This window comes from Styela clava, chromosome 14 (genome assembly GCF_964204865.1).
Source record: "Styela clava chromosome 14, kaStyClav1.hap1.2, whole genome shotgun sequence".
NCBI classification, from domain to species: domain Eukaryota; kingdom Metazoa; phylum Chordata; class Ascidiacea; order Stolidobranchia; family Styelidae; genus Styela; species Styela clava.
Genome location: NC_135263.1, coordinates 12,881,331 through 12,900,870, shown reverse-complemented (window position 1 = coordinate 12,900,870; position 19,540 = coordinate 12,881,331). Strand labels below are relative to the sequence as shown.

General features: G+C 33.4%; 2 protein-coding genes across 2 annotated transcripts; both read left to right on the top strand.

Annotated features, from left to right (window-relative positions):
• The first annotated feature begins 766 nt into the window (after nt 1-766).
• LOC120341275 (phosphatidylinositol 3,4,5-trisphosphate 3-phosphatase TPTE2-like) lies at nt 767-7,020 on the top strand. The gene is made up of 11 exons (XM_039409759.2): nt 767-1,947; nt 2,059-2,268; nt 2,564-2,701; nt 3,126-3,243; nt 3,778-3,940; nt 4,021-4,102; nt 4,541-4,691; nt 5,083-5,269; nt 5,415-5,512; nt 6,205-6,300; nt 6,726-7,020. The coding sequence occupies exons 1-11, from the start codon at nt 767-769 to the stop codon at nt 6,897-6,899; spliced, it is 2,598 nt and encodes an 865-aa protein (XP_039265693.2). The 3' UTR covers nt 6,900-7,020.
• Nucleotides 7,021-11,761: 4,741 nt separating this feature from the next.
• On the top strand, nt 11,762-19,373 carry LOC120340675 (uncharacterized). The gene is made up of 10 exons (XM_039408996.2): nt 11,762-13,153; nt 13,798-13,875; nt 14,136-14,204; nt 14,756-14,905; nt 15,500-15,601; nt 15,863-15,979; nt 17,650-17,818; nt 18,107-18,240; nt 18,491-18,568; nt 18,694-19,373. The coding sequence occupies exons 1-10, from the start codon at nt 12,262-12,264 to the stop codon at nt 18,840-18,842; spliced, it is 1,938 nt and encodes a 645-aa protein (XP_039264930.2). The 5' UTR covers nt 11,762-12,261; the 3' UTR covers nt 18,843-19,373.
• The last annotated feature ends 167 nt before the right edge of the window (nt 19,374-19,540 follow it).

The following is a 19,540-nucleotide window of genomic DNA, read 5'->3' as shown; positions in this document are numbered from 1 at the left end:
AATACTTTAACTCAGATTGTATACTTCATTTTTTGAATCCCACAAACAACTGTTTTAAATACCATTATGTATTGAGAGTAGGTTTATCAATAAATTGGAGAAGATTCAGGTTAGGACTCCTCGACACACCTTTGCCAAACCAAGCACAAATATGATATAATTATAAGAATTACAAATGCCTCCGTATTCATAGACTGGTAATGAGAGACGTACAAGATGCCTTATTCCGTTATTTTAGTCTTTTAAATTCAAAATTGTAAAATAACTAGATAAAAACGAGGCAATTATAGATTGTACATATCCACTAAAAAGTATCAGAACAGAAATTAAACTACTTAGGTTTTTATAGTAATGGATACTTTTCTTTTTGAGTGAACCTACGTTATAGGCTTAACTTAGCATTAACTTTACGCATTCAGAAATCTGATCGATGACCCAACAAAAATGTAGTATATACTATTAATGATTTACCTATTAGGTATGGTACACAATAGGTCTGGTACTGCGTTTATGTATTGCATTGTTTGCATTCTACAGAATTGCATTGTGTTAGGCAAACAACATTGGGTAATAGTTTATATGCATTTGCGTGAAAGCGCCGGCAATACAGTGATTGAGAATTAATTCACATTAGAGCTTTTCTTCTTTATCAGCGGGATATTTGATTTCCAGTGAATGATATTATTTTTAAAAAGAATGAAGATAGAATAGAGAACGTAGAGAAATGCATGCTACTTTCAATTAGAAATCAGTTCGATCATCGATTATGAATAACAATTTCGCGGATTTAGATGACATTTTTAATCTGAGTGGAACAGCTTCAGCGGCTAATCCAACTTCGCGCAAAGACGAAACCCTAGATACCACGAATGGCAACGCCATCTCTGAAATGGACGATTTTTTCATGGTTCCTGAACCAACAAATAATGGAATCTCAAACGGCATTTTTGATGAACCCTCCGGCCTTGAATCTATGATGAACACCGACGATTTTTTCAACCAGACTAAACCAGAGAAAAAGGAAACTGGAGCAAATGTATTATCCGATGCCACTTCTACTCCGCAATCAATGACTGACAGTTTTTTGAATTCTGGAGAATTCCTTTCAACGGCGGAGATCCAACAAGAACCAGTCTATGCCGTTGTTAACAAAAGCCAGAAAACAAGCAGCGGTAAATCAAATAATGCAGACCATGATCAAAATCAAATTCCATTAGGAGATGATGATAGTAAGGTGAATACTGTTGAGGAAAATGTGATTAATGTAGAGGTGTCACATGTAACGGTGCCCACTCATAATTTACCGCCGACACCCGAATCAATCACTCAACTAAATCGAAACCAGCCTTTACAAACAACAGACGATAAGAAGTCAAATGTACCTTCGACTGGGACGCAGATAGATATTACAAATCAAACTGATCTATTTGGTTCATCAGTCATCCAAGATTCTTCGCCAGAAATCGGAAGTTCACAAGCTGGCCATTTCGACCAGAATTTGCAACATCCTACAGTTATGGAGGTCGACGAAGACACTGTCGCTGAAAAAGCCATGGGCGCGGTTGATCAATTTTTGGCAGATTTAGAGCAGCGTAAATTTGATTCAAAAACAGAAATCTCAGCTCCAGCTCTCGATATGGGAAGCGTCATAAAACAAACTGTCGCTCTAACGCACGCACCAGCCACAGATAGTCCAGCTAGTATAGACATTGAAGGCATCTATACTGATGTTGGACCGTCTAATGATGGGCCGAAAAGAGAAAAGACGGTGAGATGGGCTGACGACAACATGGTTCACAGTTCAGCAATAAGTCACAATGACGTCATCACAGAGGAAGATCTTGAAGAGAGTGGCATAAATTTGCCAGAGATATCTGAAAGATGGGACTCGGTTTTCTCTCAAATTGACGACGGGAAGGAAAATTTTATACCAACAACGGACCTCGAGTAAGTCGCTTTCCTTGGTACTTATTTTAAATCTTCAACTCATTCAAGTGTACATACTTATACTTGATTATATAATAAAAAATAATATTAACGATATCTATTAATTTTCAGGAGGGCTCAATTAAAAGTTCGTCGTTTTGTCGACAACTTTTCAGTTCGTCTTTTTGGGTGTGTTCTCATTCTTTTGGACATAGTGTTGACAATTATCGACATTTCAATCACAAATAAACCACCTGCAACTCAGATGTTTTATGACGTAATGGCGCTTACGATTTCGTGCATATTCATAATTGATCTGGGGCTTAGAATCTTTGCATATGGGTAAGTACGTCTATTTTAACGATGATTGATGGAGGATACTCTTAGTCAAATGATTCTACTATGTGGTTTACAATTCATTCATACAAGATGTATGAATTTTTTTGTTGTTGTTTGGGTGATTAATGTTGCTGTGAAGCTAATACTTTTATTTTCTATTTTCATTTTCCCTCCTTGTTGCGTGCAACCAAATATTTCACACGAAATGCTGTTAGTTCACGATCATTCGTCAGCTTCAATAACTATAATTTTATAAAGATGTGTGTAGAATTTTCCAACATTTTTTTTCAATATTCAGGCCAAGAAAGTTTTTCTCCAACAAGTGGGAAGTTATAGATGCCTTCATTATACTTCTTACATTTACAACAACCGTAGTATACATTGCATTGGACCAAGTTATCGCACAATCTGATAGTGCTGCTGCTGAATTAGGAAGGTAGGCATTTTAGAAAGCTCATAAACTTTATATCAGTCAATTTGATTTGAATTCATTCACAAAAATATAGAATTCTAAATATACTTTTACTTCAAGGGATTATTTATAATATATATATAGTTTTACAATAAATGAATTTTACCATTTAGAGTGAATTGAAAAGAAAATTACATATATTTATATTCTTTTCTATAAAAATCACTTTCATGTTTACACCATAATATTAAAGTTGAAATTATTGATTTGATAACATTGTTTTACTCATTCTGATGTCAACAAGAAGAGCATATTTTTATAAATTATGCAGCTTTTGTATGAATATTTAAACCAAAGAAATACAAACCCAAGTAAAACGCATTAGAGATTTTTTAACAAATTTCTCATACCCAACGATTTCATTACATGCATCACGTTAATTTTGTAGACTTATTGTTCTTACTCGTGCTCTACGTATTTTCCGATTTGGAAGAATATTTTATGCGAATCAACATGTACAAGCATCAACCAGGCGAACTATTTCACAGAATAAAAGAAGATACCAGGTAATGAAATTGTCAGGTATAAATAAATATAAATGGTTGGTTGTTCCTTCGTCAATCGTTGCTATTGCTACCACCAATCAGGGGGAAATGCTATGCTTAAACCGTAAGATTCAGATTTTTTAAATCTACCAATTATTAGTTTGCCCAGGCCCTAGAACATTATTTGTGAGAAAAGTGTAAAAGCCTTGTTGTTAAATGGCATACTGCTGAAATTATCATTTTCAAAGTAGTCTATTTACGTTGTGTGTGGGCAGTCACCATCGACGTCTTGCTTAAATTTGCGAAACGTAAAACAAAAGCCACTTTATGAGATAAGCAAAAATATCTATTGTTAAAGAAATAACCTTAAATTGATAATGAAAATCGGTATTATTGATTTTCTAACGTTCTAATATATTTTTATTTTTTATAAATCTCAAGTTCTTTTTTTCTACCTTGTTGCATACTGCGGCATTGTATTGTCTTAAAATTTTTCTGAAACAAGATTCAGCAGTTGGCTTATAGACACATCTGAGTGAACAAATAATATTTCAGAAAGACGGTTTTGATCTGGACCTCACGTACGTAACCGACAGAATGATAGCGATGTCATTTCCAAGTTCTGGAACGACAAGCGTCTTTCGAAATCCAATCGAAGAAGTCAGTAGATTCATGAAAACAAAACACCCAGGGAACTACAAGCTGTATAATTTGTGTAGTAAGTTTATATCAATTAGTAGAGACTCAAAACGATCACTGTTTGTTTATGTTAACATTTTTGTTTGTCATACTTTGCAGGTGAGCGCAGTTACGACCCCATGTGGTTTGAAGGACGAGTTAGTAGAATTCTCATTGACGATCACAACGTTCCCAAACTTGAGTATGAATTTGCTTCAATATTCTATACTTTTTTAACTTTATTTTCAAATTAATATATAAAAAAACTTGGCTTGACAATTTGACATGTAATTTCAACTTCTCGAAAGGAAACATAATCTTGTATATATATAATATATCGCTGTGTTCTTCATCATTATTTTTGGATAAATTATGATGTTATCGTTTTTATCCGATACGTCAAACTGTCGCTTTCAAGAATTCACTCATGGAGTAGAGAGTTAGCTGCTATGAAATGGCGAAAATCTTCATAATTCTGATAGATCAATCATTTGGTGATTGGGTGGAAGAGTGTTAAATAATTAGATTGCTGAATACCTAAACTAAGATCTATGACCTGCAACGCAAGAATAGTAAATTAATATGAGACAAAATTATATGCATTTATTGTTGTTTAAAACTTATTTTTCATATTTACAAGTGATATTATGAAATTCATCCGAGATGCGAAAGAGTGGACAAGTGAAAATGACGAGCGTATAATAGTTACCCATTGCAAGGGAGGGAAGGGAAGGACCGGAACAATAGTTTGCTGTTGGTTATTGGAGGAAGGAAGGTTCGACTCAGCTAGAGTGAGTATTTTTTTTTATAAAAGAGAACTGTGATTTGAAAAGTTTGGTATGCAGAAGATATATATGATCATTGGATTATGATTCAACAATACATAATGACATAATATAGATAACACCGATACCATGTCCTTCCACCTGGCCTTTCATTACAGAATTGGATCTTTTGAAAAGAATCTGTATATTACTTTTTTGAGATCAACTTTGAATAAGTTAGAATATCTTCGTTAGAGTTTTTATTATTAAAAACTTGGAACTGATACTATGATTGATTGAATATTGTATTTAAAATAATGAAGTTTTTAAGTTGAAATTGATACAAAATTTAGCACTCATTTCATAAAAGGCAAAAATCCATAAATTTACCTCAATTTTGCACATGAATTTGTTTCAGGAAGCATTAGCATACTTTGGAGAGCGACGAACAGATTTAGAAATGGATTCAAAATTTCAAGGAGTCGAAACAGCTTCACAGATTAGATATGTTGAATATTATGAGCAACTTAAAAAACTTTACGACGGCACACTTCCGCCACCTACCGAATTGGATTTAAAAACAGTGAAAATTTGCTCTATAAAAGGTAAATTATATACAAAAACGCACGAACGCCAGAATGGTCATCTTGCAATCAAGTAAATAAGAATTCAAGCTTACAGTTATGTTATACCTGCTGATGAAAAGATGATATTGCAATATGTCTATGATATAACAACTTTATGTTATAGGAGTTGGCAGAGGGAACGGTTCTGATCTTTCGATGGCAATTATAATAAAGGGAAAAGAAGTATTTCATTGCAAATTTGCTGAAGGAATGAATTGTGAAGTAAGAAATAAATAAAAAAAAATATTTTTAATTTTTATCAAGCAGTACATATAATATTTCTCCCGCTGCCTAACTGATAAACGGCTTTTATTGCAAAATATACTGGGATGAAACTGGTGTCGTCAATGACTAAGCCCAACTGGACGGAGCGATATAAACTACTCCGTGAAGGTTTATCAGCACTTATGATAATATAGAGCAACATTCTTTACAACTTGTGCTTGGTGACTTTGCAGTTGCTGAAATCATGTTTGGATTCTACTCCAAGCAAGCTCACATACACTCCTTCAAATATAAATGTAATTTAACTCACTGCGTAGTGAAATTAAGAGGAATAACTGAAAAGCTTGTATTTTGCTGAGATGTCATAAATAGCGACATCTAAACGCCAAAATGTGATCAAAAATAAAGAAGTTAAGTCAAGACAATATGATGATAAATGATTGATAAGAGCTGGAGAATGAATTCCACATAAATGATATTAGAAATGAACATGTATTATAGACGTTTTTTACCATATAGTGCAATGACAATGAATGGATGAACGCCAACTGGCAAACAAGAATGTTAGCTAGAAGTTTCTGGTAGTACCAGATTTATTAGAATTGCATAACTATTAAGTTAGCCGATATTTAAATACAATTAGATATTTTATATAATCACTTGATCATTGATATTTTATGTTATTTTAGATGCTTCACAACTCGGATCAAAATTACGTTTTATGTGAAGTCAAAAATTGTCCTTCTCTAACAGGAGATGTAAAAATAAGGTTCATGTCAACATGTGTGAGTGATTATTATTAATTAATGATTATTACAACATATTTTGCATTTTTTAATAACATAAGGAAATCAATTTTATATATATATATATATATATCAACCATCATCAACCAATATTGGTATCCAAGCTATAGAGTAATAATACAACAAGAACGAAAATAACGCTTTTAAAAGTTGATACATCAATTGTTCAAACGTACAAGAAACTCTTTGTATTTATTAGCCTTTTGAGTTTATACAGGGAGGTTTTTTAAACGTTGTACCTTTTTAAAATATATATTCAGTTTTATACAGTCGTGAAAATTAAACTGATTGTTTCGCTGCGGCTTCCCTCATCTAACTTCGTTTTCTTCCTCACCAGTCGATTTTGTTTTTCATTATTTTCATTTCCTACTTATCATATTATTAAAAATTGAATATATTTATAGAAAGAACTTCCACGTGGATACGATCATTGCCCATTCTACTTCTGGTTCCACACATCCTTTGTTCCCGAGACTAGGAAACTTAGATTAGAGAGAGATGAAATTGATAATCCACACAAGAAAAAAACTTGGCACATTTTTCAAGAGGATTTTGCAATTGAATTGGATTTTTCTTGAAGATATAGAATGGTGGGGAAAATGTTCATCAAGGTTTACGCAAGGAATAGATAGTTGAAATAATATAAAAAGTTTTCTTTTTTGTTTCTGGGCCATACTATGCTGTATAGTACATAGGCAATGTTCCAGCAAAGTACTAGGATATACATATTATTCCTCATTTGACTGGTCTTAGGGAAGACTGGAATATTTAGGCTCTATGTATCTAAATCTAGTATTATTGTATGTATTATTGATTCAATTTCACGTGTTGTTCAAATAGGAAAATACATATAAATATATAAAATATTACTATTTGTATACATTATTTATGCAATTTATTAATGTGCAATAATGAATATTGATTTTCATTTTATCGATTATTTAAAAACGCATGTCACAATCGTTTAATGTTCATAACTCACATATGGAACAAGATTGTTTTTCTCGAGTATTCACAGAAACATAGTAGATTATATTCCCACTTTAATAAATTCTTTCAGTTCAAGTTTTATTTATGCTTTGCTTCATCGGTATATGAAATGTGCCTTTTTTGGCACCTAATATTTGTATTCCGTGATTTGCAATTTTGAGATTCCTAATTATGTGGACATATCAGAACAACACGTTCTGTATCGACATTTTTATATTAATAAATATGTAGAATGACAATTTACTAATTGTTATCTGATTGCCTAATTATCTCGTGTGCAATACATTACACGTTCTATTCTGAGATGATGTGTTTGTTGAAATGGGTGAAGAATGTTAAAGTGTAGTCTTGAAAATTAATAATAAACTATAATTGCGTCAGGACAATTAGGAGAAAGAATTTATTCTAAACGAAATATAAACAAAAGAGATTTTCATTTTTGTTCTTCAATATTCGTTGGCATTTCAACACCAATTAGCTGTGGCCACCACATAGCAAGGCGTGTTATATTTAGATAAGGTTATATGTTCTGAACGATGTGAAACTCTTATTTTGCGAATCTGTGTTTACCCATCGCTACTGCATCGTCGCTATCGATATCTCAAAGGTAACCCTACCGATCTTTATCATCGATGTGAGTTTTGATCAAATACTTTTAGTAAGGTGTCATTTGCCGAGTTCTTCAGTATGGCAGTTTGGCAAACATAACCCTCTTGTTCCAAAACACGTTATCATTTAAACATATTTACTATCTAGAAAGGATAATACATAATTTCATTACTATATCTTCAGTCAAAATTGCTCAGAAAATACCAATGTCGAATGATATCTCGAATAAATTTATAGCAGTTTGCCATGACAATGAATTTTACTCGAAATCGATTTACCAAAATTTTTAAGAAATATTAGTCTTTGAAATGCTAGGTAACATCAGGTACTCGACACAACAGACTTGGTATTTTTATTCATTCGAGGGCGAGAAGGACTGCATCGGGCAATAAGTTAATTATATTCATTGGTCTGTTTAGTCCCATATTGTAAAGCACCCACCCAATGTATACTTTGTATAAGACATTGGATATGTGATACGCTCTCAAGATACAAAAATTCTGTAAATCAATTGCTTTCAATCTGCGGGATACTATTATCTCAGGGAAACCATTGTCAAGAATGCCATTCATATTTAAATATTACTATTAACGAAATATTTTTTTTGTTGAAATTTCTCTACTATTTTGAGCATCTCTATAGGAACAAGTTCTTTGCACTACACTTATATTAATTTCGACAGTTAAAAATGTTCATTTTCATAAAATGAATGATTTTAGTACAAAGTATTTAATAGCTGCTTTATTGTAGTAAACGTCCAGAGAAAGCAGAATTAAACAAATTATATGGGTTATACTTACAAAGACAAAATGGACTGCCCATTGTCCATTTCTGTAGCTCTCACAATGTCCATTTGCTTTTTCGAAATAAAATATGTATGGTCATCGTAGATCTTGCTTGTCTCATACATATTGTGTGCTTGTTTTGATATTTTGTCTCGTGAACATGCTTTATCGTGCGTAATACATATTACAGAACACGCACGAGGGGTTGATTATACGTTATGATATTATTTAATCCTTTTGATAGTTCGATAAAGGTGAAATGTTGTTGGACCGAATGGGCGCGGTTTTGTGAGATCGCAAGGTAAATATTTGATCAACCTAGAGGAGAATGTCGTTACCCGGGCGCCGACACGCTATTACCACCAAAGGCCGGTATATATAGAGAAAAAGGTAATAAGAGGACACATCTGTCGTACGGGGTGATTCTACGGCATCAACGATTTTCTGTACACTAGATTCATTCGATTTCATCGAACTTGGACACTATTTCAAGGTAAGATTGAAGTTTTTGTTTTGTTATGAATTTATTATCGTGTCAGTACGCTTTTTATTGCCAGATTATTAAGTTGTATCCAAATTATTTTCTATTAAAAAATTCTACTTTGATAACCAACTTTGTTCATAAAATTTTGTCTAATTTATAAAAAACATTAATCCACTCGAGTATTCGCCAAGAAATGCACTAAAAGACGTTCAAAAGAGGCCAAATATGGATTAAAAACATAGATTAAACATTACAATTTTAAACCCTTAAGAATGGACAGTGAAGCTTGCTCCAACATGGACTTCGACATTTCTGTAACTATTTGGCGAAGTTCCATATTTTTATCGTGAATGCATATAATATCTTTGGTGTTGAGGTATCCTTTGTTATAAATAATAATATCTGACCAACGCAAGCGTGTGAATTTTCGATTGCCTTTGTCTTCTTGTTATATGATCCGTAAGAATATAAATATAAAAATAGTAGCTAACCGTGAGTAGGTGTCAATTACGGAACGGTCTTACAAAAGGTGACTTGAAAAATATTTACGCATAGCCATTTTCTATTATTCTCCACATACTCGAAATTATCCCCAGCCTTTCCGTCCGTTGTGAAGAATTTACACACAATAATTTTTTTTCAATTATATTCACCCGAGATGTTTGCACGATAGATGCAGATGATCACCAAAATTTTGCAGTATACTAGCTAATAACGTCGCAATAAAATAGTTGTCAAATTCAATTTTATGACTGCTCAAACACCAGTAAGAGGTTACTATGGCGCGAAACAAATCATATCATTAATAACGCGTTCAATTAAAAAAAATTAAATTAGGAGTTGAATATTTTAAACCTTGCAGAAAAGGTACAAAAACGTTATTTTATATAATACTGATACTAGTAATATTTGGCAATTCATTCCAACCACCATAATGAATATAGGTAATGTTTTTTCTTCATTTTTTTTTTATGTTCAAATGTTCAACGATGGCTTGTTTACAACTCTTTTGCGGTTTGCCTTTTGGGTGTCAGCGGAACCCGGTGGTAAACAGATAATAAAATTTGTGGTGGGATACGAACCATTTCGTGGTTAGTTTTATGCTTTCAAACGGCCTATTGAAATAGGATTTATCTCTGTAGGTTTTTTGTTAAAAACACCCATTTAGAAGAAGAAGTGGCACCAGTGCGCATCAAGCTTGCGTAAAATCTGAAATTGCGGAACGGTCGAATTTCTTCTGGTCGTGCGTCGACACGCGTGGTTGGACAATGATGTTATCAATCATGACGCAAAACGTGTAAAAGAGATATGATTAGTTGCATGCGTCATATCGGGGGAGTGGATAATCGTTGACGAATTTAAACGGATTTTCTGCAATTTTGACCCATTTTAAGATTCCAAAACCAATGGATCACGGTATAGTGATTGTTTAATTGGATTTTTGTATGCAAAGCCTCCATTCTCCCAAAAACGTTGTTTTCAATTTTGGAACCAATTTATAAATTGACAAGAATGTCCCTTGTCACGCTTTGTCCCTTGTCAAGTATTTCCCTTACTCAAGTTAAACACCTGACACGGTGTACGTATTGTCTGTGGGTCGTATCTTTCGTCTTATGAGAAATACCGTGGTAACAATGTACACATACCTTCCACCCACACAAAAGAAAGACTTTCAAACATAGTGAAGAGTAAACAAACCACGTGCTAAATTGCAAACACAATTTAGTGAATGAAATTCTAATAAATCTGCAAAATATGAAACGTATTACATACACATTTGATGCAAAAATTATAACAGCATTCATAGCTTTCGCTGAAATGACTTTTCTCAATATTTATGACGATTCCAGACACTTGAGCTAAGCAAGTTGTTATACAAGTAGTACTACACCACAAATGGTGTATTGAAATTGTAAACACAATAATATTTTGGAATGCTTTTCAGACTCTAGTTCCATATGATATATACGTTATTGATTACAGAAATGAAATCTAAAATAACCCTATCGTTCTAGCTTGTATCTAGCAAATTATAATTAAATATTGACACAATATCAATCTTTGTTGATATCGCAGACTTAATTACCTAAGTTCAATATCACGCATTATTATATTGAAAGGACTTGATTTTGAAATAAAATAGTTAATCATTTATATTTACTCATTGCTATAGCCAAATTCTATCGATAGAGTTGATTGTTCGGTAATTTCAAGCGAATATGAAATCCATTGCATTCAAATCAACCCAATCTCGCCCAGTTGAAATATGTCTAACTGATTAATTATTGATTCCCAACACTATGATCTATCCGCCAAGCGTACATTCAAGAACACTCGTCTAAATAAGAGTAAATTTAACCTAATTTTATCTGGTTTCACTGTGCAAAATCCAAATCCAAACGTTCATTACTAGGAGAAAACCGCATTTATGACGTAATAGCAGTATTAATAAATCGCCCACAACTTGCGCCCGAAGGCTTGAATTCTAACACATCGACGCTAAAAAGGCAATTGAATGGGGTTTATACGTTTTCAAATTTCCGGTTATTTTGTCTTAGTTAGACTCATGCAGACGATACGTGAATTAAGATTTGTTCGGTTGGTTGGTCTTGAGAATATATTAACATTAGTTTTTGTGTTGGCAAGGTACAGTAGGAGCATGTAAGTTAGTAACTGAAAAGAAATAGCAGCATTGCGATTAAACAAGTGTTTAGATTTAGAAACTCAGAATATTCCTGTTTGACAAAACATAATAAATTTGACTATATCAAATAGGAAACCTTGCATGCTAAGTTTGTATTAAATAGGGACTATCATACAGATTAATTTCGTGCCGCGCAAAGGGAGCTGTTAGGACCGAATTCTTAATCTTTTAAATGAGTAAAATATAAAAATTGTAGCTCACGAATTTGATGAATCCAAATTGAATGACGCTAAAATTTCGACGAGACGTAACTACAAAATGATGTTATTAAACTAAGAAGTGTAAAAAAACTAAAAATTCAACTTATATAAAGTTATGTTTTAATATTATACGACTAGTCTACATTGATATCAGTACTGTCATTCAAAATGGGTTCATTACTTTCTTCTATGCCTCACAATGGCAGAGATTCAAAGAAGAAGAAGAAGTCGAAGAGGAAGAATAATAAGAAAAAGTATCCGATAAAACAAACGAACTCCTCATCGTCTTCAAGTTTCTCCACACCCAGTAAGTCAAGTCACGTTCAACACAATAGATTGCGTCACCAGCGTCATACGTCATCCTCGTCATCTGATAGTGAAATCGTGAAGGGTAACGTTAAAAATAAAACAGCCCTATATAATCAACTTGATAAGGGTGCGTCGCCACAAACCCAACAATTCAGTTCGAAGCCTAAATTCGCTCCGAAATCGAAAATTAATAAAAGTCCTGAGCATAAAAGCGGCTTTGATTATCACTACAAACCTAAGCAAGACCGTCCAAACGAACGTGTTGTAACAGTGGAACTTGATATTCCGGAATTAACCCAACAATCCAGCTCGAAGCCTAAATTCGCCCCGAAATCGAAAATTAATAAAAGTCCTGAGCATAAAAGCGGCTTTGATTATCACTACAAACCTAAGCAAGACCGTCCCAACGAACGTATTGTAACAGTGGAACTTGATATTCCGGAATTAACAAAGGCAAACAGGGACGTAACGCCATATCATCCGTCATCATCATCATCACCTATAACATATCACAATCAACAGGCTACAAAGACAACAATGCCAACCAAGAAAGAATTTGAAGAAGCTTGCATCAAAGCTCACAATGAATATCGAAAATGTCACAACGCAAATGGGCTCGAACGAGATACAAAATTGACTTCGATGGCTCAAGAATGGGCGAATAAATTGGCGAAAAGGGGTCGTCTGGAACACTCCAACAACAGAGGATTTGGCGAGAATGTTGCCTTTACTTCCAAAAGCGACCCATCAGGTGAGTGAATACTTGAATATCTAAATATATATAAACGTCCAAATTTCCAACAAATTGGAAATTGTGTTTCTTTTATTCAAAGTAAAACAACGTAATGGCGCGGCGGTGTGGCTCAACGGGCTAAGCGTTAGGAATACGCTCGCCACCGCACCTCTAATTACTCTGCGTGGGTTCGCAGGTTCGAATCCCATGCAGGGATGGTTATGTGCGAGAGGATTGCTGGACTCCTCGCCGTCGTTGGGTGGTTCACGTAACCGCTGGTCGGTTACGGCTTCCTCCACCACCAAGTCCATGCTTCCGAAAACAAACAATATAACTAATCCCATACCCGACTTGGAATGGTAACCGGACGAGAGGCCGTGGTTCGCCATATGGATAATCCGTCTTATCGGCTTTCCTCTCCCCCGGGATAAATATGCAAATCCTATCCCATCCTATCCTAACATACGTTTAACTGCTAGACTATTATTGAAAAATATTATATCGTAATTATTTTGAAACTTCAGCAAACTTGTAAAAATGTTGTATTGCCAAACAATATTAGAAAAAGACCAAATAAAACACTCACATTTCGACGTTAATTTTTGTATTTGTGCCTTTTGTTTAGTACAAAAGGAATCATGTTTGATGTTAATTTTCTACAGGCTTAGAGATAGCAAAAATGTGGTACGATGAAATCAAAGACTACAATTACCGAAACCCAGGGTTCGCCGGGAACACTGGTATGTGCTTATTCTTTTGTTTATTGGTATAGTTTTGCAAGCTATTCCGTGAAAACGCAAGCGACTTCAAATCTTCCTACAACATCTCAACATGTGAATAAATATAATAGGTAGAACTGATGTAAATATTAAGTGTATAATATACGAATAAAATATCACAAATTGAGTAAATATTGTCATTTTACAATATAAGTGATACACCCAGGATAAAATTTAATGATTCAGGTACCACACATTCTCATAAAAATATTCTGTTACAGGCCATTTCACGCAAGTTGTCTGGAAAGGAACCACCCAAGTTGGTATAGGAATAGCAACAGGATCTAAAGGTACACCCAATGTTAAACATATAAGTAGAAATTTGGGTTGGGTTCAACTAGTAGTTAAATCTGTAATGGTACATCATATTGATATGTATATTAGCAAAATAATAATGTTGTTAATTCAAGGTAACTACAGTTTGAACTAGTTCAAAAACCCTAAATGTATTATGGTAGTAGCCATGGCGGCTTCGTTTGTAATATGATGAACTCAACTTTGTTTGTGTCGTAGCGGGCAGGTTCCCCGTCACAATCTGTATGCCTATCGCCTCTCCAAGAATTCGATAAGTTGAATGGATTATCCCTACTTGCAGTGAACTAAGTCTTTCCAATTATAATAGCTACGCATAAGACGATGCATAAATAGAGCCTTGAATAAAGCAAAAAATGTAACACAGTTATCAGAATAGAATAGATAATTGGTCAATCAGGCAGGGTCCACTACTTATTACCGAAGCTGCTCTTGTTTACAAAACGACCATAAAACATTCTGCTATTCTGTGAATCTAACATACGCTTACACAACACAAATAATTCTATGAATCATTCACCACAATCAGGTACGTTTGTCGTTGCAAATTACAAACCTGCTGGCAACATTACCAACCCCGGATATTTCAAGGAGAATGTTGATAAACAAAGAAAAAAACCAACATTTGCGGAATCGAAACGACGATCATCTTCTTCCTCGTCAAGTTCTTCTGATGACGGTGAGAGGGCAATAAGTATATCGACGGTTCTCAACGTTTTCGCAAACTTTACCCTGATATCTCAGACGAATTTCTAGACGTACCGCCACTTGATACGCTTAATAAAGTTCTTTATTAAAACAAATAAATTAGCAAATTATTCCAGTGAACAAGCTGCTAATGTCTGGCGAAGTAGAAGATAATGCGTAACGTATGACAGATATAATCTCGACTCATGGTGTCGCAGTTTACCTTGACCCAACGCAGTTCGGGTTGGAACACAGACCCCATCAATAGTTATTTTCCTTAGACTACTGCAACAATCTGATGTACTAGAATTTTTAGCTCTCTGTCCTATTTTTCATAAAAAATAAATTTACGGTATTTTATGATTATGCGCATAAAAATATCATAACACAAATGTGTGATCTGGAAAATATAAGATATTGCTTCCTTATTGTATGGACGTACAAGATTACATCTGAATTTAATCTCCGACTTGAATTAAAAATGACAAAAATTTATGGTTACTTATGATATTCCAGTATTCCATTTTGTACATAAAATAGTAATATATTCGAGCCTTAATACATATTACATATGTTTCATTCGTAGAATGCCATAGACCTAAAGCATCGTCGTCTACCAAAACAAGTTCTTCTGCACCCAAACCAGGAAAGAAAGTTGATACAAAAACCGAGATTTACACCGAAAACGGTAAAAGAATGCATCATGTTTTTCTGTTGTTCAGTTTAAGCTATATTAATGGCCTCATTTTAAATCCATGCTAGTTATATTTGTTCTTTACCATTGTCCTTTTAGTAAATATTTTTGACAATAGAATAACAGAAAAGTCCATTATTTTTTTTTATGGCAATTAAATATAATATAAATATATAAATAAGGAAAAATTTTGTGCTCTTGATTTTAATATCAGCAATGGTGCTAAGAATTAAAAAAAAATCTAACAAATTTTAGGAGTTCGCAAGAAGAAAACTATAACGACGACTACAACAGTGACGGTCACGGCGAAAGGAACTCAAACATCAACAGAAACTAAAACAAAGATAGAAACACTACCGGATGACAATTCAGGTAAGCTCTTAAGGGCACTAAAATAAATGACTTTGTTACGAATATGGTGGGAGACGTTTGGGTAAGTTTGCTATTTGATTTGCAAGCGCGTGAGACTACCTACCCCATGATTGTACAGCTAGTTATGGACCACAAATAATACCTTAGTTAGCCTCGGAGGCGAACCTGAAATACCATTTCATCAAGTATGGGATATCCATAATATGCATATTCAGAGTTAATTCGGGTATTACAAATTTATCTTCTGTCATTAATACAAATATTTTCTTCAGGAGAATATTGTGTTGACAACACATCATAAAAAAAACTTAAAATACAAATAAAAATACAAATGCTAATTTCATAGGCTGATATACTAATATGTATAAGAGAAAAGCGCTCAACTTGTTTACAGTCTATTTTAATAGCGAATAATTTGCTGTTAGGTGCATATGATAGAATAGTGATGTCACAATGTCCCTCCTGTGAGTAAATCAAGACACTAAGAACAAGCAAAAGAGTATAAAATATTCTAGACTAATTAGTTCTAAACTTGATTTTGATTACACGAGAAAAGTTGTTTGAGACATCATTTTATATTTAATGCAAAAAGAGAAGAAACAAATTTATAATAATGACGTTGTTACACAAAATAAAAACATTTACAAGGTTTAAATGGCACATTAATTAATTTTTAAATTGATTTTAATGCATTGGAGAAGCGCAATAATGAGGTGCGCCAACAAACAATCGCGAACATTCGAGAATCCTCCTGGGAAAATTTATTCTAGTGCTAACCTTCCAGTATAATCGAGATCAATCTCCATGGTTACACTGTGATAAGATGTAGTCAAATTCAATAATCTTCAACGATAATATACATTGGCCAGGCAGGGAGCTTGATTTAAATCTGCACTATTTCGCCAGTGCACGCCTGTCCTAATGCAGTAATCACGATGAATTGAATACAATTACTTTTAAATGCCAGCCTACGCATAAGCTATTTTTGATAGAATATAACGCTATAAAAGCAGTAAGCTACCTCGGCGTCTCGCATTCGAATCATACTCATTAGTGATTTCACATATTCACTACAGTGTTAATTGTAATATAAATTGAAACTTTAAAATGCCGAACTATAAAGGAAAACTCTATCGTATCGACAGTGCAGTTTTGAGAGATGTTTTTCCGGATGTACAACTAGAGGAATTTGATCAAGGTATACGACTAAATGGAATATTTGGTTTGAATGTTTCGAAAATATTTGAGAATAATACTATTTTTCAACTTTCTGAGATGCTTTATTGTCAGATAGGTACAATTTTTGCTCGGTGACTGTACATTATATATTAAGGTTAGATATCAATGCATTAACAGGTCGTTATAATCGCATATATTAAAAGTCAAACACAAGCGTATCAATAATGAAAACCATCATAAACTTGTTTTGTTGAGAACATATCGAATTAAGCCCAAAATTACTTCTTTTAGCAAGAAGTTGAATATCTTTGCTCCAGTCAGGGCTCAATCCGTCAACTTTTGTATCAGATAGGAACTATTTTTTGTATTCGATGGACGAATGTTATTTACCGACAGTTTGAATTAGGAAAAATTCAGTTATCTAATCCTTGCAGGCTTATTCTAAAATACCCAAGGGTAATCTTCTAACCTTGTCAAATCTCTAATTACAGTGACAGGAAAGCTGAAAAATCTTCGTGTTCGGAAAGACAGTAGTAGCAGTAGTAGTAGCAGTGATGACGACGACAGTAAAAACGTTTTATCCTCGTCGGACCAAAGAAAATTCCGAAAAGACTGTCTAGAAAGACACAACGAGTTGAGAAAGAAACATGGAGCTCCAAAGTAAGTATAATACCACTAGAATTGATATGGATACAATGCTAAATCGAAAATAAATAAATCATTTGCTCTATGTTAATAACATACTTCGGCAGAAAAGTTTGATCGCTCAAGCTACTGAAAGGTAATTGTTACATTTATATATAATAAATTTAATTAAAAAGAATATTTCACCTATCTAAGTGGCAATTATTTTCCACTATAAAAATGAATAAACATAAACTGCCATCAGATTTAAAAACTTTGAATGGTAAAATCGAAATAAGTAAAATTGAATTGTGTATTATATAGGTTGAAATCAAGCAGCTCTCTTCAAGATAAAGCTCAACGTCATGCAAACAAAATGTTAAGGCATGAAAAATTATCACATACAGGAAAATGTGAATTTGGGGAAAACGTTGCAATGAAGATGCCAATGCCATCAGGTATATAATGATTGCATATATGTCTATTTAATTTAGTTTTTTTTTTTCAATAGAAACGAACCTGAAATCTTTTTTTTTCTGATGAGTCGACAGATAGACTACATTTGCCAAAAACTAATCATCAAATATTTTTCCATTTTTCGATCATTTCTGGTATGTAACCAATCGACTGAATTTTTGTAAGGGGTCGCTAGAAATATGATGAATGATAGGAAATTTTTGGTAAATATACAATTATTTTTTATTTAAGGTTCCGAAGCTTGTGATATGTGGTATAGTGAGAAGAAAGATTACGATTTCAGAAAATCAGTATTCAGTGGAAACACAGGTAAAAAATTTGTTTTTAAGACAAGTGTATCCAAAATACAATAATCTATAAATTTGTTTCAGTTTTTACAAGACGTATTAGTTATTGAGGGTGTGGTCTAACGCTACCTGTTACTTTTATTTCAGGTCATTTCACTCAAGTTGTGTGGGAAGGAACTAAAGAAGTTGGAGTCGGTGTAGCTTCTAATTCTGATGGTAAAACATACGTCGCCTGCTTCTATAATCCTCCTGGAAATGTAAGAGGCGACTTCGAGAAAAATGTGAAGAGAGGATAAAACAAATTCGACCATTTAATTGTATTTATATGTTTTGTTAACCGTTACCCCATAACCCATCATAACTTTTGTGTCAATGAAAATCTATGATATGTTATATTTGATGATTTTCTACAATTATTTTTAAATCTCAAGATGTATTTTGCCTTACTATTTTGTACGTTATAATAGCATTGTATTATATTGACAACGTACTGATTTTGTCCTGTTTATTATGCCTTTTCCGCTTAATTTTGTAAAATGTTGTATGTAGTAAAAGTAAAAGAGTATCTCTCATTTGATTTCTTCATTTGAACAGTACAAAACGCAAAGAGCTTTTTGTACATTCCCTAATAATTATTGTGTCTATTTTACTCTCTGTATGTTTTCTTATTTTCTGCCATCTTCAAATTTCTTCGTCATATTCCAATTTTTGAAGCAAACTAAGAATGCAGTCGTTTTTATTTATTCATAATTTTCTAAATTTAAGAGTTTCTCTGTGAAACATATTTGATCATGTTTGATTAGTTGTTTATAAAATATTTTAACAATGATTCATTCTTGACCGTTTATATAAATATATGCTGCTGATTTAAACATGACCAATGCTGCAAATGTTCCATAGCTTATTTCAAATGCAATAAATCATTCTCATTGGTGTCAGAAAGAAGAAAGTTTAATAAACAGTTGTTTACTAGCTTATAATATATTGATTTTTT

Excerpts from the sequence above, each read along its gene's own strand:
- LOC120340675 (XM_039408996.2), top strand. The coding sequence starts at position 12,262 with ATGGGTTCATTACTTTCTTCTATGCCTCACAATGGCAGAGATTCAAAG. Across the intron at positions 17,819-18,106 it reads AAGAAACATGGAGCTCCAAA|GTTGAAATCAAGCAGCTCTC; the intron begins GTAAGTATAATA and ends TGTATTATATAG. Across the intron at positions 18,569-18,693 it reads AGTATTCAGTGGAAACACAG|GTCATTTCACTCAAGTTGTG; the intron begins GTAAAAAATTTG and ends CTTTTATTTCAG.
- LOC120341275 (XM_039409759.2), top strand. The coding sequence starts at position 767 with ATGAATAACAATTTCGCGGATTTAGATGACATTTTTAATCTGAGTGGA. Across the intron at positions 5,513-6,204 it reads CTGAAGGAATGAATTGTGAA|ATGCTTCACAACTCGGATCA; the intron begins GTAAGAAATAAA and ends ATGTTATTTTAG. Across the intron at positions 6,301-6,725 it reads TAAGGTTCATGTCAACATGT|AAAGAACTTCCACGTGGATA; the intron begins GTGAGTGATTAT and ends ATATATTTATAG.